The sequence below is a fragment of the Abramis brama genome, assembly GCF_963993115.1.
Source record: "Abramis brama genome assembly, chromosome: 8".
In the NCBI taxonomy this organism is placed as follows: domain Eukaryota; kingdom Metazoa; phylum Chordata; class Actinopteri; order Cypriniformes; family Leuciscidae; genus Abramis; species Abramis brama.
In genome coordinates, this window is record NC_139970.1 from 41,960,955 (window position 1) to 41,988,377 (window position 27,423).

At 37.9% G+C, this 27,423-nt stretch overlaps 1 protein-coding gene across 3 annotated transcripts in view; it reads right to left on the reverse strand.

Moving 5' to 3' along the window:
• The window catches only part of tanc1b (tetratricopeptide repeat, ankyrin repeat and coiled-coil containing 1b), a 193,585-nt gene that overhangs the window by 107,928 nt on the left and 58,234 nt on the right, over positions 1-27,423 (reverse strand). For 2 of the 3 annotated variants that reach the window (XM_084122375.1, XM_084122374.1), the window contains exons 4-5: positions 20,656-20,748; positions 468-589 (exon numbers count right to left, since the gene is read on the reverse strand). In XM_084122375.1, coding sequence (XP_083978501.1) covers positions 468-589; positions 20,656-20,748 — 215 coding nt within the window. Of the gene's footprint in view, positions 1-325; positions 590-20,655; positions 20,749-27,423 lie in introns of those variants that run through there. The other variant, XM_084122376.1, reaches the window with a different exon arrangement.

The following is a 27,423-nucleotide window of genomic DNA, read 5'->3' on the forward strand; positions in this document are numbered from 1 at the left end:
AAAGGCAGCCTGATGAAACAGATTAAAGACGTTCACCGAATCCCACTGGACAACATCGTCAAGAACACAACGCAAGCCAGATCATTAACAACTCTCAAAGACACACATTGTTGCTTCCTTCTGCATGCGATTCCCAGAGCGACGAACGATTATGATTTATTAAACAAAAGCCTTTCGCACATGAAGGGCGTTCGGACCGCCTCAGCCTAATCATCTCATCACCCAGAGACTAAACGAAACCCTGACAGAACAAAACTATTTCTGGACCAGACCTCAAGTTTCTCATCAGCAATGCAGCGGCTCGGAGCAAACGGGAATGACTTACTGTGGTCGTGCACAGACACACTCCAGCTCTGAAACGCTCTTCATTGTGTCTGTCTCACACTGACAGACGGCAACATGCAGCTTTAATCCTTGCAGTTTTCCCTGTCTCCCTCTCTCACTCTGGCAGCAGCTGCGGAAAATACCTTTTTTTCATTCTTGTCGTCCATAGGTATGCGCGCGGAGCCCGGGATGCCTTCGCCCAGCAAGAACCCCAGGCGTGTCATCAGCTCCTGAGTGGCGGGGGAGGGGCCTGGACCGGCCAGCTCTGAAACAGAGAGAGAGAGAGACGGGTGAACGAGAGAGACAGACCTCACGGGATCTGCGCAGACACACACCAGCGCCTGCATCGCAGTCATTCAGAGACAACTGCTGGAACAGACAAGGAATGTCATGATTCATGTAAATCATTGTGAACCCCAAACTGACTCTTATTTATGTTTTTTAATTCATGTTCGTGGTGTTATTGTAAATTATGCATCTTATTCTGAAGGAAAAACAATCCATTTTGCTCCACTTTTCACTAAAGTCGCCCTGCAGTCACTAACTGTCTCCCTTAAAACTCATCTTTGATAATCAAAATGACATATTTAAACTTTTTTCCCCCATGAAAATACTATACACCCTACATACCCTTACCTCATCGAGTATGCGTGAAACCATGAATATGCTAATTAGTTCCCGCCTCCACTCACTCACACCAGCTCGAACCTGCTCCACTTTCACTCAGTTAACTGAAGTAGTAAACGCTACCCAATGGCAAGTGGCAATCTTGTATTAATGGTTATCGCTGTCATTCATTGCAGTTTTGAGAATGAATCCTTTTATCAACTTATAATCACTTAAACGCTGTCACTTGTCTTAGTTCATTAGTTCATATATCAAAAATATATAATTCATGAATCTCTAGACTGCACAATGAATCTCGTTTACATCGTGTCTAAACTTTGTTAGTTATAATGAGAGGATTCGTGAGCGTGTAAAACTCAGCACTGGCTCTGATTGGCCACTGCGTTCAAGAGATCAACAGATATGTCTGTGATTGGCTACATTGCTCAACGCTGCAAAAATACGTTGTAATAAATAGAAACCTTTGACCAGATATGAAAAGCCCCGCTCTGCAAATTGACGGGATTGGTTACATTTTTGTGACTGTAGGAAACGGGGTCTGTTTCAAACCCGTCATTGGTGTGCCGTAGTTTTAAGAAGAAAATACTCTGCAATGGTGTTGACTGATGAATTTGCACATGGTTTGTCTTCAAGCATATTATAAACACCACATAGACATTTAAACAACATTAAAAACATGATTTTCTTTGATATTCAGTAATATTATTAATTTGACTGCACTGACAGATGAGAAGAAAAATTAAACTGAATTGAGCTGAATAACGACACTATTGTCTTCTGTAGAGTTGCTTATAGCTTAATTAAGCTTGTTTCATAATTTAACTTTACATAGTTATTGAACTAAACTGAATCAACACTGAACTGAATTATGTCTTTTTAGAGATGCTTTACAGCTGAATTTGAATTTGTCTCACAATTGATGAAGTTTGCATCAATGATTCTGTTATTTCCCTGTTTATCACTGTGAAGCTGCTTTGAAACAATCTGTATTGTATAAAGCGCTTTAAAAACAAAGGTGACTTGACATTGTAAATTATGCATCTTTTTCTAAAGGAAAAAATATAATTAATTATTAGCTTTTTTTAATCATCTTACAAACCCCCTGAAGCCCGAAGATCTTTCTTAAATCAATAAATCTTCAAAGATTCATATATGTATACACACACCACAAAAAAATGTGCTTTGCAAAGACTTTTTTCAAAATGCAAGAAACAATGAATGAAGTTAACTTTTCATTCAACAGTTACAATTCACATCAGAATTGAGAATGAATGCTGAGAATTTACACAGTTTCAAACTGTATTTGTTTTATATGGAACCAGTTCGGAATAAGAAGCCTTGAATCTTGATCGACAATCCTACACGAGAGACCACATTGCTACTGGATGTTAAAAACACACTCTTCATTAGGATGCAGCAGCTGTGTGTATGTGTGACTGAACACATCTTTAACACTGAATGACAAAGCAAAAGGAAGAACACAACAAAAAATGGGTGTTAGAAGGTTGAGAGCAAATTAACCATTAAAAGACTGAATAAAAGAAGAGAGAAATAAAGAATGGAGTATGAATATGAAAAGAAATGAAGTGACAATCTCAAGCAATGAAAAAAACAAATGAATAAAAATCAGCTGCAACAAACACAAGAACCAAACACAAACCTAGTGTTAATGTGACTAACAAAGTTTATGAGCAATGAGTCAAATTTCAGTCTGTTCCTCACGACTCGATAATTTGACTTAAAATAGAGTTGCATAAAGATAAAAGGGTTTGAAACAACATGAGGGCGAGTAAATGATGACAAACTATTTGATCAGTCTGTATGGAGTGAAAGCAGAGGGCAAGTATGAATATGTTATCATGAGAATGAACAGATGAAGGGGAGTTTGTTATTAATCTCCATTTTCTCATTACTCTTTCATCTCTCTCATCTCAGTGCCACACATAAGAATTCCTGTAGACTCGGTGCGTTTCCACAAACCTCTCATTCAGCACACAGGTATGGGGTCTTTCTTTTCAAAATATGATTCACAATTGCATAAGCAAATTCATATTTGCAATCAAACTGAATCGAAGCGTGAAATGTGTCAATCCCCAGCCCTGGTTGAAGAGCATGATCATTTCCACAGATGTCATCTCTTGACATTTAAAAAAAACAAAACAATGCACAAGCCTAAGTCCCTCTCATATGTTCTCACCGTCTGCTTTCATTCATGCTTGAGCGCAGCAGGGGCACATTTACATGCTCCCCGAAACCCCACCGCTACGACACAGCTCGGCACCGGAGGACATTTCAGCAGAGCTCTCGTCTTCCGGAGAAAAGCCAAACAAATGCTCTTCGTTCAGTACAGGCAAAACATCTGTTCTGCGAATGCCAGAGTCAATGCAACAAGCTGTTAACAGGTGCCCTTTACACTGCCCGCGGCAAACACCCAACATACCGCCATGTTCAGAATCAATAATTAACGTTGAACTAATGTGCTTTAATTAGCTGTGAGGTCTTATACTGTCATTTATTTCAGTTGTCCAGGTTCTGAGTCGATTTCTGCTGAGAAGGACATAAAATTAGCGCAGGGCGATGTAGCTAAAAATAAAAAATCATAAGCTGATATCTATTTGACAAATTCTAGATATTTAACGTGCTTTAACTTTTTTCCCCAAAAACAGTCATTGCAGTTCAGCAGATTCAAAAGAATTAATGTAAGATATAAAATACTGATGAAATCTAGTTAAAATAATAAAGAAATGTTGTTTTTCACTAAATGAACACAAGGAAAAATCATATTCAACCATTTTCATTTATATGCACCAATATAACTATACAGAAATAAACAGTGATGATGCAAATTAATTAGTGAATCAGAGTTTTGAATCAATTGATTAAAGTGGACAGACTGAACGGACCATTTTTAGGAAACTTTAAGGTCAACAAGAAAGCAGTAAAACATTGAAATTATGATATTTACAATAGTACTAAAATTTTAAGCAAAATCATCTCAAATATAATGTGAATATTTGACAGAGCAGACATTTAGGGAAAAATTATGTATTTTTCACAAAAATCTTTTTTTAGAAAAAGTGGTCACTTTAGTTTGGGAAACACATTCACTTTTAACAATGACTTTTGCCTCAATAAACTCCTTATTTACTGCTAACTAAAAGTTAATACGGTAGTTGTTGTAGAGGTTATGTTTAGGTATGAGGTACAATTAGGGGATGTAGAATATGGTCGTGCAGAATAAGCCATTAATATGTGCTTTATGAGTACTAATAAACAGCCAATATGCTAGTAATATGCAAGTTAATTAATAGTGAAGACTAAACTAAGACTAAAACTAAGGTCACTATGTTTCAACCTCTGAGGTTTAACAAACTTCAAACAAGCCAAAAACATCAAAATTCTTAATAAAATAGTTGCATAAATAAAGTTGCAGTCTTGCATGTTGCTTATGGATTTATGCGTTGTGTCCGAAATCGAATACTTCCCTACTAAAAAACAGTAGGAGAAAAGTCCCCGGATGACCTACTACTTCTAGTGAGATTCTGAAGTGCGCATTTGATGGAAACGTTACTATCCCATGAGGCCACAGGAGAGGATTTATGAATGGAGGTGAAGGGACGCAATTGAAGACCGGTAGGTCACGTGATAATGACAACATGGTGGACGTAGTATGTCCGGATTACATTTATACTATATAGATAGAACATACTTTTTTAACCGTCACACTCATACAGTACGTGATTTCGGACGCAGCGATGGTGTTTCATTAGCCTGGCTCCGCCCTCCTACGTACTTCTGCTCAATTTTCATTTTCGTCTGGGTTTGCGGTATATTCGTGGGTTTTCTCCGGTCAAATTTTTACCGGTCCAATCAGCGAACAGAGGGAGTGGCTGAGAACGATGACGTTGAGGTCGTGCACTAGTTTGAGTTGTAGGGTGACGTCACGATCAAACGTTAGCGATTGGTTATGGCAGATCCAATAGTTTTAAACTTCAACAGAGTTTCCGCCTTCAAGGAAGTTAACACTTGTCAATGGAGAGTGGCCAGACTCTCTGTACAAATGAAATGTAGGAGAGTCTGGTAGGACCAGGCTAGTGTTTCATGTGGATTAATGAAGCTCTACAGAGAACTGCCTCCCTTCCAGGGAATAAGCCTCTGAACAAACGCTAGTAATCATGGGAGAAGAAGCTGGATAAGAAACACTTATGCAGCAAATATTTACATCTTAAGCAATCAGCATTTTCTGCCATGATGGAGTCAGAGACATCATGTTCACTGGACAATCCTTTTCTGTCTCTCGTTCTACAGTGGCTAAACTGATTAGGCCTGCAGCTCTGACTTGGTTTAATTTCCACGCATGTGACACGACTTGTTCTCAGATTCCCTCACGCTGATGGCGAGACCGGCCGAGGAGTGCTGGGTGTGGTAGAGAAACGAGAGAGGAAACATTCAGTACATACAACTCTCTCAACCACTGACACTAAACATAGGGCTGGGCGATATAGCCAAAAAAATGTGTTACAATAATTGTTTTATTGATAATTATCACGATAAATGTCAAATCTTTATTTCTTTCAAGTTTAAAGGCAGATTTTTGCTCCTAAGTGAAAGTTGTATACCAGAGCGTTAATTGTGGTTTTAAACTACTCTTTATTGTCAGAACATATCATGACAAACACTTCACAAATCTGAGGTAGAACATTCAAACATTTGTCATTTTTCCTTAACAAAATAAATATCTTTATTGGAAAATTAATTTCTTAGTTTCTACATGTGCTAATGGGGGATATTGCTTCAAGTCTTGAAACAGGTTTGTGTTGCCTGACTTTGATGGCACGTATCTTCAGCACAGTTTGCAGTGCAGGCTGCAATATTAATATTACATGTTTTGTCTCGAAACGCATATCTGACAGTGAGTTGACAGTAGTATTAGCTTGAGTTAGAATGCAGATTTACTATGTTAAATGTATGTTCATTAACAAAATTTGGTATTTGGTAAAATGTGATATTCTGACTGTTTGAGCTCTATTCAAATTAACCATTGGTCATCCAGTATCATAGATAAAACCACAGATAAAACCAGGCATAGCCTATGGCACCTCACTATCATGGCAAAATTTAACTTTATGGATTCTATGGTATTTGTATGAAAAACAGTAGCCTAAATACATTATTAAATACTGTAATTATATTCCATTAGTCCTTTAATACATTGTCTACATTAATAATATAATACAATTCAATATGTATATCCCACATTTCATGGTGCAGTTAATATTACTAGGCTAACGTTACAGTAAATCCATGGTAAATGATGGGAATTTATAGACGGATAAGCCTTTTGATTGTATCGTTGCACACAGTGTTTCTCCTGTTTGTCAGCGCTGTTCAAATGAGTTTCGTTCTGCTTTTGGCACATAAACATTATCGAACATTTATTGAACTCTTGATATCGTTTTAGCGGGGAAAAATTATATCGCGATAATTATCGTTATCGTTTTATCGCCCAGCCCTAATATCAAATGAGCTATTACAAATAAAAGACAACAAAGCTGTCTCTCATCTCTCAAGTGAGCAGGAGGTACAATAAAACTCTTTAAACACATCACACAGGCCATCAACAAAGTCTGCTTCACAATGCAATCGCAGTCTGCTGGCCAAGAACCACCTACGACAGTACAAGTGAAGCGACCAATCACAGTCGGGTTTGTTTTTTGTGCCATTGAGTGTTGAGTTTATTTGAAAGAGACTAAACCGCCATAATAAAATGGTGAAATAGGAATGAACAACATACAGTACTGTGCAAAAGTCTTAGGCATGTTAATTGCAGGAAGGTTTCTTCAAGCGTCTCGGAGACGTTCCCGCAGTTCTTCTGGATTTAGTCTGTCTCAGTTTCTTCTGTTTCTTCATGTAATCACAGACGGACTCGATGATGGTGAGATCAGATCAGACCGGCTGTTGTCAGACTCCTTGTGCATACACACATCTCACTGGATTATTACAATTAATGGCAAAAAGAATGTTTGGAAATGTAAACTGTTATTTCCTACTGACACACTACAGCAAAAGATATAAATAACTGACTTAAAACCATTTTTTTTTGGGGGGGGGGGGGGGGGGGGGGATGGGGGTATTAACATGCCTAAGACTTTTGCACAGTACTGTACTCCTGTATTTTGGGTGAATCTCACAATTTGTTAGGATAAAATAATAATTGCGGCATCTTGCGATTTTCACAACTGTTTTCTAGTTTTGTGTGCAGACGGTCTGCAGAAGGACTGTGGGTGGTCCTGGGCGTGTCGTCTGAGACTGAGACTACACACTGAAACATATTCTAAACAACTAAGCCATCTTTACTTTGAAGAGTCATACTAAGATCACACCTGGGCGTTACTGTACAGCAGACACACATTCAAGATGTAATGAATGAAAATCCTTTCATTTACTCACCCTCATGTCATTCCAATCTGAATTTCTTCTGTAAAAAACACAAAACAAGCTCTTCCATAAAATAAAAGTTGATTGGGATGTTGTCAAGCTACAAAAATGGCAAAGCAAGTCATAAAAGTAGTCCATTTGACTATCATATTAAATTAAATCAGGTTTGGAACAACATTAGGGTGAGTAAATGATGGCATTCTCTCATTTTTGGGAGAACTTTTCCTTTAATATTCTCTGTTATAATACCCTGCTGTAAAACTCTAGCTTTCATCAAACAGACGTATTAATACACAAACGCCTTCATAAAACGGGACTATTGCTTAACATTAATAACACAGAGCACCTCATAAAACTGAGCACATGAGAGTCATGAACAAACCGAACATGTTTTATCTTCCGCAGGCCCCTGGAACGTTTCAGGACGGGGCTAAAAATAGTGTATTGTGTGGCAGAGAAAGTGTACGCGTGAGCAGGTACCAGTCGTGGCCTTGGGGAATGTGACACAGCAATGGCATCACGCATGTCCACCGGCCCGCAGGCGAACATGAACCAAATTTATCCGCATCAGACTTATAGATGTAGTACAGGGAGGACAAACGGAGGATATCTCACGTTAACATATAAAAGAACCAAATCTCTAACACACACCTCTCACTTTGTAACTCAAACATCAACAGTTAACTTTAACAGAGTATCGAAAATAATATATATTTATGCCTTTACAACTTTAGCTGATTACCACCACACGCCTGTGTGTCCGAAAGCTCAAGATCTGCCTGTAAATGCATGAAAGTGATTAAACTGATGCACTTCTTATATAAAACAATTATTTTTTTATATGCAAACTCCAAATAAAGTTCTATAAAATACAATTTTTAAAATTTCAGTACCTACTTTTTAAAATTTCGGTACTTTTGACAACACTAGTCCCTATGAGCCTCAACCACCCGCATGATCTCCATGACAGCCAATCAAGTCCAATCAACAACATTCTCTGCTTAATTAACGAGCTGTGAGAGGTTAGTGGTGGGTGGCAGGGTTGACTATTAATTCATAACAACACGGCTCTGTTTGTGTAGAAATGTTCAGAACAATGCCATTTCACATATCAGAGAGTAAAAGTCAACAAAATGTCCTAAACATGAATAAAATCAAATAATATAAACATTAACATAAACTGCACTGGCCCATCAACTTGCAAATTGATGAACATGACATAAACTGAACAGGAAAAATATCCCTTGAATGTCAATAGTTTCATGCTTTTAACAGGAGATAAATCACTGCACTGCTTTCTCTTCTCTTTTAAAAGTTAATAAGTCAAATTATATTGCTATAGGGAAAAACAATTTTAGTCACTACACTGAAAAAAATTATTTGCTGAAATTAATCAATTTTTTTATCGTAAGTGGTTGCATTCAATTGATTTTATCTACATTTAAACAAATGCATTAAGTTGAACTAAAATTGATTAAAGCTACACTGTGTAATTTTTTAAGTTGATTCTTAGCAAAAAACACTTTGGGCCCTATCTTGCACCCAGCGCAATTGACTTTGTACACCGACGCATGTATCATTCCTATTTTGCACCCGCGCAAAGCGCGCTTTTCCCTCCACAGAAGCACGTCGCTAAACTAGGGAATGAACTTGCGCTCCCTGGGCGGTTCAGCGCAAAAAAGGAGGCGTGTTCCGGCGCAAACGTTCCTTCATGCTATTTTGCAGGTTTAGAAAACAATTGCGCCACTAACCAGGAAAAAATAGTTTAAAGTCAGTGGCGCGTTGCGCATGTTATTCATAAGCTATTTTAAGGGTGCATGCTTGGCCATAATCAATGTAGCGTGTGCACAACGCGCATACACTTTGATTCTCTCATCTACACAGAAGCAGCAGTTTTCATTTTTGCAAATCATATATTATTACGATAGATAGATAGATAGATAGATAGATAGATAGATAGATAGATAGATAGACAATTTATTATAAAAGCATACATCTAGCTTACACATTTACCCAAATTATCATACGCCTTTTTAACCGAAGTTAATTTGGGTGGGTTTCTCCATCCCCAACGTCCCTGACGAGAGCGTTGCTCTCCTTGGCTGTGAACCGCTCCTGGCGCGCGTCTGGCAAATACGCCGTTATAATAGGAATCCGCTTTAGAACAAAGCGCGTCTGCTCTTAAAGGGAATGTGAGATGTCGCTCTGATTGGTTTATTTCACGATACGCCCAAACCACACCTATGAATAATGAAGCTACTTCAGACCAACCCATTTTAGATTTGCGCCTGGCGCAAGAGTCATTTATCCCGCTGGGAAAATAGCAACAGCGCCAAGACCCGCCCACAAAGTTACTTGCGCTTTGCGCTTTGACACTTGCGTTTCAGATCGTTAAAATAGGGCCCTTTGTTCTTTTAAAATGATATGTGCTCATTAATGTGTAATTACTTCTACCAACTAATCAAGTATTCTCGTAAGTGTATAATCTGCCATTTAGAATACATACGAGTCAGTCGCTCGAATGGCGGCAGCCATGTTGCGCCTCCATCTTGAAAATACATTGGCCAAAGAGGGACATACAGTACCTGGAAATTCAAGCTTCGCCTTTCGCGTTTTTACACGCAGTGGCACCGTGACGAATGCGAGGGGGAGATCAGTCGCGACTGCCGGCAGATTTGAAATAATACGGCCGCCGTAGGAGTTAAAAAGCCCTCAGAATGGGAGGGGCTAGAAAGTAATATTCAGTTGGTAGTCATAAACAATTTCACCGCTAGATGGGAGAAAATCCTACACAGTGTAGCTTTAAGTTCAACTTAATGCATTTGTTTAAATGTAGATAAAATCAATTGAATGCAACCACTTACGATAAATTTTTTTTATAATTTTTGGGCTTAAGTGCAAATCCACAAAGCCTCTGTACAAATCACCATGATAAACAGACTTGTTATCATAATTAGCTTATTTAACATTTAATACACATGGCACGAAGTTCAAAACAAGAAGGGTATAGCCTTTTGAAAAAAGAAAACACGAATATCGTGGTTGCTGCGGTTACTTGCATTCTTCTGCGGTTGGCCTGTCAGTAGCGCGGTACTACAATATTGCGGTTATCACGACAGCCTAAACTAAAGCAGTAGAAGTTTTCAATCATGTCCAGCGCTGCTTTTTTCACATTTCAGCAAGAAAACCCATTTTCAAACAGCCTTAAAACACTGAGAGATTCATAACTAATGTCTAATGCTCTAAAGTTCTTACCTAAATATGACATCATCTAAGGGCCAGTGTCAGATTTTTCAAGAAAACGAACAGAGTCTACCTGCGGGACAGGAGTTTCAATGCTAAACGTTGTTTTAAAGCATCTCATGAAGCCTCGGAGGTTCGAGTTGGAGATCTCGAGAGGCAATCACAACTTTGTAAACAACATTTATATGTCCTTCACTGGATTTTCTTGATGGTGTACCTCTCAAAGTGGATTCTCTCCTCAGAAGCTTTTCAGACGCAAGAGCAGAACACACAAGAGACACAAATGCTGAGATGAAATTAAGTTTCTCCCACAGATATGAAGAAATCAAAGCGACCCAAACTTTCTTTCGGAAAACCATGACGAGACCGCAAGTGCAGGTCAAGATAACCCGTGTGTGTGAACGATCAAAACACACATGGCCTTGCATGAACTACAGTTCATCATTCAGTAACAAACAAGAGGATCAGATATACCAGACAGATAGATAGATAGACAAATAGACAAGACAGGATAGACGGACGGACGGATAGATGGATATATAGACAGACAGACAGGACAGACAGACAGACAGACAGACAGACAGACAGACAGACAGACAGACAGACAGACAGACAGACAGACAGACAGACAGACAGACAGACAGACAGACAGACAGACAGACAGACAGACAGACAGACAGACAGACAGACAGACAGACAGACAGACAGACAGACAGACAGACAGACAGACAGACCGACCGACCGACCGACCGACCGACCGACCGACCGACCGACCGACCGACCGACCGACCGACCGACCGACCGACCGACCGACCGACAGACAGACAGACAGACAGACAGACAGACAGACAGACAGATAGATAGATAGACAGACAGACAGACAGACAGACAGACAGACAGACAGACAGACAGACAGGATAGATAGATAGATAGATAGATAGACAGACAGGATAGATAGATAGATAGATAGATAGATAGATAGATAGATAGATAGATAGATAGATAGATAGATAGATAGATAGATAGATAGATAGATAGATAGACAGACAGACAGACAGACAGACAGACAGACAGACAGACAGACAGACAGACAGACAGACAGACAGACAGACAGACAGACAGACAGACAGACAGACAGACAGACAGACAGACAGACAGACAGACCGACCGACCGACCGACCGACCGACCGACCGACCGACCGACAGACAGACAGACAGACAGACAGACAGACAGACAGACAGATAGATAGATAGATAGATAGACAGACAGACAGACAGACAGACAGACAGACAGACAGACAGACAGACAGGATAGATAGATAGATAGATAGATAGACAGACAGGATAGATAGATAGATAGATAGATAGATAGATAGATAGATAGATAGATAGATAGATAGATAGATAGATAGATAGATAGATAGATAGATAGATAGACAGACAGACAGACAGACAGACAGACAGACAGACAGACAGACAGACAGACAGACAGACAGATAGATAGATAGATAGATAGACAGACAGACAGGATAGATAGATAGATAGATAGATAGACAGACAGGATAGATAGATAGATAGATAGATAGACAGACAGGATAGATAGATAGATAGATAGATAGATAGATAGATAGATAGATAGATAGATAGATAGATAGATAGATAGATAGATAGATAGAACTTTTACCATCAGAACTTTTTCTTTTTCCTTCACAATCTATGTTGTGAAATATTCCTCACATTACGTCACCTAAATAAAGTGCACTTTTGATCACAAGTGCAGCTTCGGTGAGAGAGTAACTTGCACTGTTGGTCATAAATAATGAAAAACAGCAAAGTAATATCAGTGTCACAGGAACGAATATCTAAAAAATAACTCATTGGAAACATTTATGCATGGTAAATATTCTCCATCTGCAGAGATCTCCAGTTAGCCCCTGGATATACATAAAATGACTCTCTGAAATAACTTTGCTGTTTAAATATATGTCACGACCGAAGGGCAAAAACCAAAACAACATCCTCACCATCATGAAAGATTTTTACAGGCCATTAAAGCCGAACAGGACGATATGGAGGAAGCAGGAGTGTGTGTGAGATCAGAGTGTGTGTGTGTTTACAGAGACCGACTCTACAGAATGTGTGAGTAAAAGCAGCTTTAATTAAGAGCTGAACTCACACACACACACACACACACACACACACTGCAAGAGCTTTAATGAACACATGATGAATGCAGACCTCTCTGCTTTACAGGAGGAAGTTCACAACCTACAGAAAACATGCAGATTGAGGGGAGGGAATTTTTGAGGGAGTGTTTTACACCCAAAACACACCCATTACTCAATTAAGAGAAGAGGGACAACCCTTTTAGGCCATTTTTCCCGTCGTTAAACTACAAAAAGTGGATTCAGACACGACCTTAGCACCGTGCGCTCTGGACCATGTGCTTTAGATGGTTAAAATAGGGCCCAAAGTGTTGATGTGTTGAAAAATCAGCCAGAACACAATGCATAATAATGCAATGCAATGCAAGAACATGTCAACCAATAATTGGTATGGTAGTGAAAGAAAATATTTCAGTACAACAATCTTTAAGTTTATCAACGCAAACAAATGTTATCAGATGTTAAATGGATTTCTGGAAAAACTGAATTTCACAGCAAATGGAAAAAAAAATGAATGAATAACTCCATTATTCACAGATGTTTTCGTTAAACTATCACACAAAAACCATCAACCACATTAGATTTGCTCTTGGCAGCATTTTTCTGACCCAACTTTTGCTAAACCGTTTTGGAGCGCTCTGATTCGTGTGACGGAGGAAACAAGTGCGTGTTAAACAAACGCCGATTACACTTTCAGTCAAAAAGCTGAAAGTCTGGCAGCAGGACTTTAACCACTTTAATTAACTTTAATTAACCATCATTATGAAGTACACACACACTGGGGCTAATTATGCATTATTAATGCTATTAGTGAAGCATGCGGACTAATTCCTAATTCCACATGACACTGTTTGCTTTCTTCCTACAGTTTTTCTGAATGTTTGGGAGATGAGGCGTGAGAACAGGTATTTACAGACAGAGCCTTCACATTCCCAGGAAGGTTGGGAAGTCTTGGGAATGCCGAGAGCTGTTTTGCGTCCTGCTGTTCTCTGAGGTGGGAAAGGGAGCCGTATCCGCTTACGCTAACGGAGATCGAGACCCGCAGGCCGTAGATCCACCGCAGACGCTATGATGCCTTTATAGTGCAACTGGCAAATTCCTACTTAGTTCGGAAACATCATGACTTGATGTGCATTCAAGTGAGGGTTAAAAAACTAAGACAAATTACAAAAATGTTAGGTGTAAAATAATCCTAAATAAAATAATGATATAACAACCTAGTAATTTCAGCTGTGCAAGTGTGAGAAGTTAAAGGGGTGGTATAATGCCCTTTTCACAAGATGTAAAATAAGTCTCTGATGTCCCCAGAGTGTGTGTGTGAAGTTTTAGCTCAAAATACCCCACAGATATTTTTATACAGCATGTTAAAGTTCTCACTTTTTGAGGGTGAGCAAAAACACACCGTTTTGTGTCTGTTCCTTTAAATGCAAATGAGCTGCTGTTCCCGGCACAGGGGGCGGAGCTTCAACAGCTTGTGTCCTTTTACCTCACACAGACATACACTGAAAATTTCAAAAACTTTTAGCCTTTTATGTTCAAAACCGAGTCAGACAATGATGGAGAGACTCAAGAAGAAGTGACAACATGTAGAAGCAACAGGACATTTCTGAATGGTTAGTTGATGAGTTTATGTAGTTTATGTGTAGTTATCTTCTAGTCATTGATTAGCATATTCTGTCTTGATAATCTATAAATTGTGTTCAGGGGGCGGGGTTTATGTAAATTCTAGGGTTGGTGATGTCACTAACCCGGGCGGAATGTTGTGTAGTCTCTACCAGCCGTTTGTTGTAGTCCTTAAAAAGCAATTTCTTTAAAAGCAAATATCTCCCTTTGCTTTGAACTTTGAGCGTTGTAACTTTGCAGATGTTGTTTATGCTCAAACAGCAACATTACACACTAACTAAAGTTAGAACAGTGAAATCATATTCAACCACCCCTTTAAGGTGGCGTACACACATACTGTACATTGAGCTTATGAAATGTTTTCTGTGGTTGGAATTCTGTTGAACATTACATTAATAAATTTAACAAATCTGCGTACATTTACAAGATTGTGTAAACACAATAGGTTGGTTTCACGTGACGTCACGCTGCTGTATCGCGAGAGCGCGAAATTCAGATGGAGGGCTGGAAGTGAAATAGCTGAGGATCTGCCGTCTGAAAAAAAAGCCAATGTTTTGTGTAGTTTACGGCTGCTCCAATCGTTCTAATCGAGAAAAGGGAAAGGGTTTTTATAGAGTACGGAAGATTGTCACTCATAAAGGTGAGAAATGTAAAAAGCTCACAGAACAACGCCGTAAAAAGTGGATTTTTAACGTAAGTTACGTCTGCGGTCGGGAGGAGCAGAGTCTGTTAATGCCCATGTCTGCAGCGACCACTTTGTCGGAGGTATGTTAGCTAGCCAACGGGTTTTTGTGTCTGTGTTTATATAGCATTATGATGTCGTTAAATGCTCATTTACTTAGGTCTCGTTTACACTCACTGTCAGTGAAACGTGACCCAATTCCGATTTTTTGCTCATGTGACACAGATCGGATGTGTTCTATGACAGTGTAAACAGGCAAAGAACGCATGCATTCGGATATTTCGAGATCGGTTTCAGGCCTCACTCATATGTGGAAATAAATCAGATATGTGCCAATGCGACTGTCAGGCGGATTGGATTTTCTGAGGCATTAGGCAACGTCTCCGCGGTTAAAGGCAATATTTAAACACAATATGCTCCCACCAGTCCTGACATCTCTCTCACACACAATAACTGAAGCATATGTGCAATGATGGCACTTTTCGTCCTCCTTCGCCTCATAATCATGGTGATGTTTGGCGAACTTCGCATACATCGCAGAGCTAGGATCAAGCATATTTCACGTTCGTCCATCTGTGCAAGAGAATTTAACCATTTAAGCATTTGCGATGTTTCAGATAGTATGGCAAGTGTAAACACATGAATCGGATATGGGTCAGAGTTGAAAGAACGTGTAAACGGACGGTCAAAAAAATCGGATAAAGGTACAATACGGACAACTCCGCAACGGTTTCCTCCATAGACGTATTCTCCGTGTTTACTTCCTGCCCTCCATCTGAAATCGCCCCGCCTTCGCGCGTCATCATAATCACGTGACTGAAACTCACCTATTAACCCTCTGGGGACCACAAACGCGCCCGCGCGTTTTTCTCGTTTTTTTTTTTTAGCAATGAAAATAAACACTAAATGCTCTGTTAATTTTGATCTTTCATTTTCGTGTAATACATCAATCGATCCTGTTCAGTTTCTATTTTTTTTCTGTATACTCACAATAAAAATAAAGTGTTTTGCTTTTTGACAAATAAAGAAAAATTAACATGATGCGATTTCTGCCTTCTCTCTGTCAGTAAACTCCCATTTGAAACGCGTTCGAAAATGATCTATAACTCCGCGAAAATTCAGTCAAACAGGCAAACAGACCCACGGGCATAAAGCTTGAGATCGCATCTTTTAAATGAAGTCATTTATATAAAAAACAAATATTCTCAGCTTCTGTAATCTGTATAAAAAGAGAGCGACTCCTGTCGAGCTCATTACGAGCTAATTCACAGTAATGTGACCACTCCCCGGAGAGCGCGTGCTATTCAAACGCAAATTCTGAGAACTATTTCAGAGCTGTGAAACGCCCACATCAGCTGTAAACAAAGCGCGTCGCGACTCCTCGCGAGTGAGACATTATAGCCTACCTTATGGAGAAAAGATTCCTCAGAACAGTGCTGATGAGGAGCAATATCTCCTGAAATGAGGAGCAGATTCCGCTGAGGAGTGAGGTAGGCTGTTTTCTTTTCTCACGTGTGGAATAACGTTATGGAATAACGTTAGTGTAGGCCTATGTAAACCGCAAAAAGATGAATCGCATCTTTCTGTGAGATGAATGAAGGGGACATATTTGTAAAGACTGTTTAGCCTAAATATGAATCGCGCGTCTGTGTGTGAAAGAATAAACTGCTTTGCTATAGCCTACTGAGATGAGTAAAAATCGACTGGAATATGTTGAAATAAAATGTATTTGTATAAGCAACGTATTAAACTGCAAAAAAAATACTATTTTTGTCAAAAATAAATTCATAGACTAAGATGTTAGATGTTCCAATGTTGGCTATATTCAAACTAATGAATACATATGATAAAATGTAGGCCTATAATCTTTTTTTATTTATTTTTTTTACAAAGAAAGAGTACACTTGAAATATTGTTGAAATTGTAATTATTGTTGTAATTGTAACATTTTTAATAAAATAGCAAAACATATTTACAAGAGAGATGTAAGCGAAATCTTAAATGGTCAATATAAGTCTTCTTCTAAATACATCTTTTGTCCTTGCATTGTGGCTCAGTCAGTGTCACACCTGATGAATGGCTCATTATGCAGAGTGGGTGGGACATTCATAATCTAAGGTGTAAACTACTCCTCCCCCTCGCATATTGGCTTTCCAAGCAAAACCTGTTTTACACCATTTAAATCAATGTATTTTTTCCAACATCCATTAGTCAAAAGTCTTGTGGACACATATTTAATATGTGTTTTGTGGTCTTAATTCAGCAACTTTCATTTTAATTTTTTCCAATAACCACGCATAAACATTATTCTCTTAAAAATACAAACATCTACATACACGTTGCTCGCATATTATGGTAGCCCTGTTTGTGCTATATAGAGTGAATTTACACCTTTGCCATTAACATGTTTATAAATAACTGAAAAAAGCACAAATGTCAAGGCATGTCAGAACATCTCAAGGACCCCAAAAACAGCTTGGTCCCCAGAGGGTTAAAGGGTAAAGAAGGCTTTAAAATCAGAAGGTAAATAAAAAACTTACTAAACTTACTAAATTACTATCCTCAACTGATTTTTAAACTATAACTAAAATATGAAATTAAAATGCATTCGAAAAATATTTATGAACAATCTCTAATTACTACAATTAAAATATGAAGTTAAAACATATAAACAGATATCTACAGATGTATAGATACTACATACAATTATATGTCCATGAAAAACTAAACTGCAACTTACAAATGCACTACTAAAACTTACATACTGAATAAAAATGTAATATTAATATTAAAATAAAATAAAAATTCTAAACTATAAAAATATTGGTGTAAATGATTTTGTTCAATCAAGAAGAACATTTATTTCCCTCTTCTTCTCAGGTAAACAAATGTTTAAGCAATAGTGAAACAAAATAATGGTAATTTCCCAAAACACCAGTTGACCAATCACAACACGCTAGTCCAGCCGACCAATCAGAGCACAGTGTGCTTTTCAGAAGGAGGGGCTTCATAGAGACAGCAACTAAACTGACAGACTGGGAAGAAAGGAGCTGCAACTATGGAGAATATGGGGAAAATAATGTATGTGGGGTTTTTTTAACATTCAAAAACAGCCCAAAAACAAAATCAAGGCTTTGTAAAAGTGCATAATATGGCCTTTTTAAATGACACGGCCTCAAATGGGAAAGTCATGGCTCACAAAACACCTTCCTCCACTGCTGACTATATTATGGTGGCGTTCATCTCATGAATATGATCATTCCAACACGACTTGAAGACGATGTTAAACTGGAGCCTGGGGGAAGGTCTGGAGATGCTATATATAAACTCTCTCAGGGTTAAAATAACATGTGACAGTCCCCCATGTAAACAGTGTTGACCCTTAAATGTGTCTGGAGGTAAAGCGGGGCTAACTGGGGTGTGTCATTGAGGTATGAGAGACATGCAGTAAATAAACCAGGTTATATTGGTCCTACTTCAACAACCTGAACAAACCTAAAGAACTATTCACACAACTCCAAAGCATTTCAGCATTTCAAATACTAACCAACACAAAGAGCATGTTCAGAATATCGTCTAAAGAAAATAAAAAGTAGTATGAAGGACCCTATGATTTCCACAACGCAGAAAACGTGGATAGAATTGCGGAATACAGTCATAAGAATTTGCTGAAGAACACGGAATGTCACGGAATTTAGTAAAATTTTGGATGAATGAATCAAAACTATCGTCTATGAAGAAACTCAAAGGTCTTCACTACAACCCGACAAAATAAAAGCTTGGTTTAACTTGACATTATGACAGAAATATATTACTACTGTACAGCAGAATGTACTTCTTAAAGTAATAATAACAATGCAGTTTATTAAAATAATACTTTTAAGGAATATCACAATTTTTCATCTATATTTTAATTTCAACCGTAAACATCTGTTGTGCAGCGCTTTGTTTGTCAAACAATTACAGGAATTGTTCACATTTTATTTGATTACATTTTAAGTTTAAAGTTTTATGCAAAAGATTTATGTTTTATGAATAAATTTGATCACCACCGTTCTCAATAATGCATTTTATTAGAATCCAGAAATTGTAAAATTATATTAGAATCCATTTTTTAGACCTCCTTTTTGATTATAATACTAAACCATTAAAACAGAACTCAGAAAAATTAAAAGGAAAACACAGAAAAAAATAAAAACGGATTTTAAAGGGCCTTAAGTATGCAAAATTAGCTTGATTTGATCTAATATTTCCAGTGTGAACTGAAAGTGACATTACCCACAATTCTCCTTTTTTTTAAAAAAATACTTTTTTCCTTAAAACTTATTTAAAAATTCAAAATAATCAATTTTTTTTTGGCAAATTACAACTAGACGTCGCCGATCACTAAATTAAACTATGTTGAAAGACATCAATGTTAATCTACAGCACCACGGTAAAATAAATCCTATTTTATACACTATTTTACAGTAGCATCAGCATCAGCTGTCCACTGCCTAGTCATCCATCTCTGACGCCCTGCAGTGCGGACACCTTCTGATGACATCATGTGACCAGTGTGATACAGTGGTGTGCCACAGACAGCTGGCATTCGACTGGCGCCACCCTGTTGTTTGGAAAGCTCTGATGTCTCACATGCTCCTCTGACCAACACAATCCTGTGTCCAGTGATATGAAGCTAAAGATACACACAGACAACACTGCCAACTCTATTCCAGCCCAGCACAGAAACTGCACTGCATGCAACTGACTACATACACACACACACACACAATTCACCAACACACTGTCAGAGAGACATGCGTGCACATACACACAGTTTCTGCAATGTATAGTGTGCTTACTCTGCACATACACACAGTTTCTGTTATGTATAGTGTGTTTATTCTGCAAATATGCAATTATCTCAGTTCAAAATGCATGAAGCAAATATAATAATTCATGCTGCTTTGATTACACGCATAATTAAACACAGATACAAACATGACATTTCCACAGAAAACATCTTAAGGGGGTCATGACATGAAAAATTACATATCAGAGGTCTTTGTACCAGTAAAACGTCCTCCTCATTATAAACAAAGCATTTATTTAATCAAGCTCCAGAAACAGCTTGTTTTGATATCGCAGGATCTGTGATGTCACACGGGCAAATGCATTTGCATATGCCCGCCTCCAGAGCAACATCGATGAATAGTTATACATCTTCACACCATAAGCCCCGCCCATTAGCGTTCAGTTGCTTAACGGCTCACATTTGCCTACTCTGGAAGTGAGCGTCGTGTCGAAAGCAAACAGAAGTCATTATAATCACTGATGCTGTCTACACTGATACAGTATACAGATGTGTGTTCAGTTTCTGACTTACTTCCATTTTTCAATAAATTGCCATAACTGTTTCCAGGTCATCTGTGACTGTGGGAACCCTGACGTCATCAACAATCTTCTCCTCTAACCAATAAAAACTGAGAAACTTGATTCTGACAGCAAGCACAGACACACACACACACACCTGAAAAGAATAGAAGCATACGAGCATGTTTCGTCACTCACCAGTCGTACCGTCGGGCACCTTCCTCAGCGACGACATGAGCGCATCTCCAGGAACACGAGGACCCTCCACATACTTGGGCTTTCTAACAGGTCCTTTAGAGCAGAAAGAGAGAAAAATATATAATCAATCTGAGATCAAGAAGGCAGCGCCAGCGTCTGACTTCTGTGACTCCGGCTGCATCTACAATCTCCACAGCTCTGGGAATGTAAACTACAGCCGGAAACCAGCGCAATTTAACTCTTAGGAGACGGGTGTGAGATCTCTGAGAGATACTGTGTGTCGCTCCCACCAATCCTGCTTCTCCATCTACTCATGCTTGCACATATTCTTAAAAAAAGAGCCTCAGTCTCTCTTTAAAGACATGAAACGTGAAATAGGTTTCCCAAACAATTTTACTTGAATAATGTGACATTAGAGAAGCAGTATAATAAATGGGAGGAAAAAAAGTATGCTAGGACTTGATTTTATCCATTAGTAATTGACTGGATCATTAAAAGTTACATATCAGATTGAAGTCAGCTGACAGATGGTGAGAGGTTGGAAAAGTTATAAAGTTTGAGGTCAGCAAGATTTTTTGAATGTTTCAGTCTCTTCTGCTCACCAAGGCTGCATTTATGTTAGTTAATTAATTAAATATAATTACAAATTTAAAATAACTGTTTTCTATGTGAATATATTTTAAAGTGTAATTTATTCCTGTGATTAAAAGCTGAATTTTCAGCATCTTTACTCCAGTCTTCAGTGTCACATGATCCTTCAGAAATCATTTTAATATTCTGATTTGCTGTTCAAGAAACATTTCTTACTAATATCAATGTTGAAAACAGCTTCATAATTCTGTAGAAACCGTGATACATTTCTTTCCGGGATTCTTTGATGAATAGAAAGTTGAAAACGTTTGAATGGCAGTGTACGAGGCCAGTTAATACACCAGTTAAGGTGGTACTAATGTCGATTACGCAGACATGCAGCGGTTTGGACCAAAATAATGTGTTAAAAATCAGCTTCAGGTTTGAGATGAAAGTCGAAGCTCTTCACATCTGACACAAAGAGCGCTGAAGGTCATGCAATCCTGAAGGGGCGAATTCCTCTTCGTTGAGCATATAAAAGAGAAATCCTGCTCGACCCCCATAAAGCTTGTAGGTTTAAGTACGTTCCTCTGTTTATCATTGAAAACCCTGCTGAGATCAAAGACCCTGGCGGTCCGTGTACGATCTGACCAAATAAAGTCATGGAGTAAAGAGCAGCCGCTGGCGACGGGAGCCCTTAAATCTCCCGGACACATCCATCAGAGATTCATATAGAGATTCACCTGCATGACTTTGACCTCCAGGAAGAAAACACAGCGCTCAGAGATGACAAATGAAACAGCGATGTGTGTAAAGACAGCCATAAATCAAGAGCTAGATGTCCTGATGATACAAGTGAATGTGTTAAAGTCAAGATGAAATCATAACTGACTCTATTGACGTTCTTCGTGTACATTGTCACTCTTATTGTGAACAATATGAGATGATGAGAACAACAGTCAAGGTTTTTTTTTTGTGGATGACCTCATAAATCACTCCTGGCTCAAATCTGATAATCAACACTCATTTTTCAGTCAATTAAAAATGTCAACACAGTTTCTTCGTTTTGTTTAAAATAACTAGATTAGTTTGTCAAAATTAACTAAAACTAAAAACTAAAATAAATAAATAAATCATAAATAAAAGTATAAACAAATGCATAAGTAAATAAATAAACCAAAATAAGTGTGTCGAAATACATTTTTGAGGTTGCATTAATGGAGAACATACTGTACTTAAAAACTAAAATATTTAAACCAACTAAGAATGTTATTTAATATCAATATCCCTTCATATTTTAACATAATCTAAGGGGAAATGTTAAGGAAAGCTGTACTCTTCTGTATCCAGTGACTTATCGTTTGAACAAACAAACATCTTTTGGGTAAATTATCCTTTTAACACACAGATACAGACACACACACACACTTCTTCAGCTCTCATGGTGATTTACACTGCCATCTATGGACACCTGCAGTGAAATGCAAACATTGATGTAAATGCAAACATTTCACAGTCCATTGCTTTTGGAATAAACAGTAACTTTGTTTTTCATCCATATGATATGCATGTAAACAAAACCAGCCTTTTCAACTTGCTGTCAGTGGCTCAGGTTATCTGTGGGACTCGTATGTTCTCTGTTTTTCTTCAAACTATCACTGACATTTTGATATTTTCTTTCATCTAGCTTAGAAAAATGAAACTTCTGTCATCCTTTACCAAATCTGCATGAATTGTTTTTATCATGGACACAAAATAAGATATTTTGAAGTCTAACTTTGGACCCCCATGACTTTTATCGTATGAACAAACACCTTTTGGGTAAACTATCCCTTTACCGCAAATAATTATTGAGAATAGAGATATCAAAGCACAGGTTGTATTTTATATTTGATTACTTCTGTGTGTTCTACACATTTCTTTGAATGTTTACTTGAATAATTGATTCCAGAAAAAAAAAAGCTTTTATCTTTATTGTATTATTGCCTGCAATTTGTTTCAGTGTTCATCTTAATACTTAATTGAGAAAGAAACTTGCAGGCTACGTATATGGTGGCGTTCTAACTTTAATAATTAGTTTTGCTGTTGAATTAAAAATGTCACTGCTACAAACTAATTCACTTGGATATTGTGATATTGCCCTGTCAAGACCAAATATAAATGAACACACTTTCACTGAACGCCCCCTCATGTATTTCCTTCATATATAATTCTTGTCCAAGTTTAGGCTTCAGGGAAAAGAGAATAAATCCACACACACACACACACACACACATCTGTGATTAAAATGCATGAGTCTCATCTCTCTGGTGGAGATCACAAACAGGTATTAACTCAGTCTGAGGTCCGACGGCAGATCTGAGATGCATGCAAATAAAGAGCGAAAGAATATAAATGAGAGGAAAAGCAAGAGAAAGAGGAAAAACAACAAATCAATCTGTTCTTCGAAGATACCTTCTGCTGGCCACATCGAATCAAGAAACGACAGGCTTTGCAAATGCAGCTCAAAACGCCATGTTCCTTACCAAATGAATGAGAAGGGTTTTTAGTCTAAATAAAGGGCTAGTGGGACTGTAAAGTGAGTCAGCTGATCCTTTCATTAAATTACTTGTTAAATAATCAAATATAATGACTAATACGACGTCTCACGATGCGTGCTATTCAGAATGTGTAACTCCTGTTGTGGACGCGCTCTTCCCTAACAATGAGCTGAAACACCACGGCAACTAGACCCAAATAATCCACAATGTTTTATTACAATAGTGTTGTCTTTATAATGTTATGTAATATAACAGTCCCAATAATAGCTATTATTAGGCGTGCACTGAGCTGCGCACGCTGAAGCTGATTACTGGCACGCTTTATACCGCGTTAATTCTAAATCAAATGCATCCTATATGAGATAAATCAGATATATATATTATACACACAATAAACACAATATTACAACTTACATTTGCACAAAACAAAAGGATCCAAATGCACACGCAAACTTAGTCATTAAGGTGTAACTCGAGCCTTTTAACGTAAAATGGTCGTAAAATGGTAAAATTATTATCAATATAAATTGTCATATATAATATAATTATATATGATATTTTATATCGATAATAATATGTCTATGGAGAAATTGAGAAAATAAAAGGGATTTTTACTTCCTATAATGCAGATGAAAGAAAATATATTGGATGAAGAAGTTATATATTTTTTAGAACGTTTCCTATAGCTCAGAAATTAAAGTGTTGGCGCTTGCAACGCCAAGGTCATGGGTTCGATTCCCAGGGAAAGCAAGAATTGATAAGAATGTAAATGTGTACCTTGAAAAGCAATATAAGTAAGCGTCTGCCAAATGCATAATTGTAAATTTTATATACAGTACAAGTAATTTAAAATAATACATTTCTCCATGGACAAAATGAAAAGGATTTTTATTTCTGGAACTCAGCTTTTGTGCTCCCCTCATGTGGGTAGATCCACATAGGCTTTAAAAGTCATGGAGAAAAGTCAAAGACCTCCTGACACGTTCACATTTAAGTCTTTCTCCCAAGACACAAGCTCTTCTGTACGGACAACAAAAGCCACGGGAAGAAAGAGAGCGACGTGACAATTCTCCTCTTCACTCTGAAATATCATCTGTCTGTGAATCATGTATTCAGACTGAAGTGACGTCCACAGATGGAAGTTTGCTTTTGTGAAGTGCAATATTGAACAGAGGAGGTTGTCATCCAGAATGGTTTTATTGCGTTGGCCGGTCAACGCCACACCAACGCCACTGATGCTAATGTGAGCTCCATGTTATCAGCCGGATCACTCTGGTTCTGCAGAACTTTCTGAACTCTGAAACCTTCACAAAAAAACTGAATCTGCTTGTGCTGCATTTTAAGGCAGTATTTCTATAAAAGACAAATGTTCTGATCAAACTCAGACATTTAAACATGAGGATGTGAATTTGAAGATTATTCTCATATTTTTAACCCACTTATGTTAATATTATCAAACTGATTTGTGTGAATTGCGCAAACTGGATGAATGTTTTAGAGTGACACAAACCACCAAAAACACCATTAAATCTATTGCTAATATTTGCTTTGTGCTGCCGTTTTACCTCCAAAATGATGTCACTTCCTGTAGGTGACGTCATATGTTACTTTTACAAAAGACTAACAAGGATGTTATAGTAATATTGACAACACAAGGAAAAATGATTTATCAAAATGTGTCAAAAAAAACTTTTGGATGGATGATAGATAGATAGATAGATAGATAGATAGATAGATAGATAGATAGATAGATAGATAGATAGATAGATAGATAGATAGATAGATAGATAGATAGATAGATAGATAGATAGATAGATAGATGGACGGATAGATGGACAGATAGATAGATGGACGGATGGATGGACAGATAGATGGATGGATGGATGGATGGATGGATGGATGGATGGATGGATGGATGGATGGATGGATGGATGGATGGATGGATGGATGGATAGATGGATAGATAGATGGACAGATAGATAGATGGACAGATAGATAGATGGACAGATAGATAGATAGATAGATAGATAGATAGATAGATAGATAGATAGATAGATAGATAGATAGACAGATAGACAGATAGACAGATAGATAGATAGATAGATAGATAGATAGATAGATGGACAGATAGATAGATAGATAGATAGATAGATAGATAGATAGATAGATGGACAGATAGATAGATGGACAGATAGATAGATGGACAGATAGATAGATGGACAGATAGATAGATAGATAGATAGATAGATAGATAGATAGATAGATAGATAGATAGATAGACAGATAGACAGATAGACAGATAGATAGATAGATAGATAGATAGATAGATAGATGGACAGATAGATAGATAGATAGATAGATAGATAGATAGATAGATAGATAGATGGACAGATAGACAGATGGACAGATAGATAGATAGATAGATAGATAGATAGATAGATAGATAGATAGATAGATAGATAGATAGATAGATCGATCGAACATGCTGTATTAATATAAGCTGTAAAGGGAAAGTGTATCTTGAGGCACTAAACGTCTTTTACAGATCCTCACGCAACCAGACTTCCTAAGAGATACTCCATCTCCATTTCCACTGAAAACCTTCTCAACATCTGCTAAACCTATCCATCTCCAACTCACTATATCACTGAAAAGACATGCTTCTGCTCAAACGAATTCAACAGGGACAGGTCCAGGAAGAAAAAGTATTGTTGACGTTAGACCTTCAGAGGGTTTGAGTGAATAACCCAAACTCTCCAGCAGAGGACAGTAAGGAGGCGACGGGAGGACGAGGTGAAGCTCCTGATGAAAGCAGCACATAATGTGTGGCGGCCTCATGTGATATGGCTTTAATAGGATCAATAACTCGCCGGTTTGGGGAAGTAGCGGTTTAGCTTAAAAGGGAGCCGCCACAGTTCAATGTTATTACTTCAGCTGTGAGGAAATGAGCTCCAGGACCGAGGTAATGACGCTGAATTCAGGATCTGTTAGAAGGCGTTTATACAATCTGAGTTTGGCTGAACTCACATCATGGATGTTGAGTGTTGGATTGTGAAAATGTTCTGTCATAATCATTTGTTTACAAACAAGTAATCATTACTTCAATGAGCTCATTGTTTCTGCCTTAAATTATTACATTGTTTAAATTAATAGATTTTTAGCTAACTATGTGTATATTTCTGAAATACATAACTTAGACAGTTACCTCTGACAACAGATCACTCTAATTTGTAAAGTGGACTTCTGAATTGATGAATTTTCTGTAAAGCTGCTTTGAAACGAGGTGTATTGTGAAAAGCGCTAAAATAAATGTGAATTGAATTGAATATTATCATGGCCGAGATCCATCTATACTACTGAGACCACACAGCTGACATGTTAATCCACCAATCAAACTTTGCTTGGTTTTAAGTGATGGTTTGTGGCAGATTGCATCAAAAGTGGTAGTTTGGTAAACATGCAATGTCTCATTTACTTTTACTGCTAGCGTACTTAAAACATGCAGTGTAACTCAGCCTGAGTCTCTGCACATCTGACACAGTATCTGTACTGACGAATCAAGCGTGAGTGATTGACTCATGACTCCAGGATCTCCCTGTGGCATCAGGACTCCAGCAGCTCTGGTAGAAACCGTGTGTGTGTGTGCGTGTGTGTGTGT